General features: G+C 65.5%; 1 protein-coding gene across 4 annotated transcripts in view; it reads left to right on the forward strand.

Annotated features, from left to right (window-relative positions):
- The first annotated feature begins 214 nt into the window (after positions 1-214).
- PDK2 (pyruvate dehydrogenase kinase 2) overlaps positions 215-446 on the forward strand; it is a 27,748-nt gene continuing 27,516 nt past the window's right edge. For 2 of the 4 annotated variants that reach the window (XM_042472020.1, XM_042472023.1), the window contains exon 1: positions 216-445. In XM_042472020.1, coding sequence (XP_042327954.1) covers positions 326-445 — 120 coding nt within the window. In that variant the 5' untranslated portion in view covers positions 216-325. Of the gene's footprint in view, position 446 lies in introns of all 4 variants that reach the window. The other 2 variants (XM_042472022.1, XM_042472021.1) reach the window with 2 other exon arrangements.

Consider the following 446-nt stretch of genomic DNA (forward strand, 5'->3'; position numbering starts at 1 on the left):
CGTAATAATCTTGTTATTGCCGCCCCAACCCCGCGGCCAGGGAGGGGTTAATAGCGGCGCCTCCAGAAAGCCAGAGAGCTTCTTTCCCCGCCCCCTTTCGCCATAGTTGCTTCCCATTGGCTGGAGCGCCTTGTTTTTCTTCCGCGATTGGCTGGCTGCTGTCAAAGTGGGCGGGCCTTGACCGCGGATTGGCCGGCAGCGGGCTCCGCCGCGGCTGCCACAGGAGGCTCCTGAGGCGAAGGACGGGCCTCGTCCTCGGCCCGATGAGGGGCCAGTGAGGGCGGCGAGGGAGGCCAGGCACTGCTGGACCTGGGAAGGCCTCGCGATGCGTCTCGTGCGGTGCCTGATGAAGGGCCAGTCGGCGCTGGCCGGGGCCCCCAAGTACATCGAGCACTTCAGCAAGTTCTCGCCCTCGCCGCTCTCCATGAAGCAGTTCCTGGACTTCG

The sequence above is a fragment of the Sceloporus undulatus genome, chromosome 6 (genome assembly GCF_019175285.1).
Source record: "Sceloporus undulatus isolate JIND9_A2432 ecotype Alabama chromosome 6, SceUnd_v1.1, whole genome shotgun sequence".
Taxonomy (NCBI): Eukaryota; Metazoa; Chordata; class Lepidosauria; order Squamata; family Phrynosomatidae; genus Sceloporus; species Sceloporus undulatus.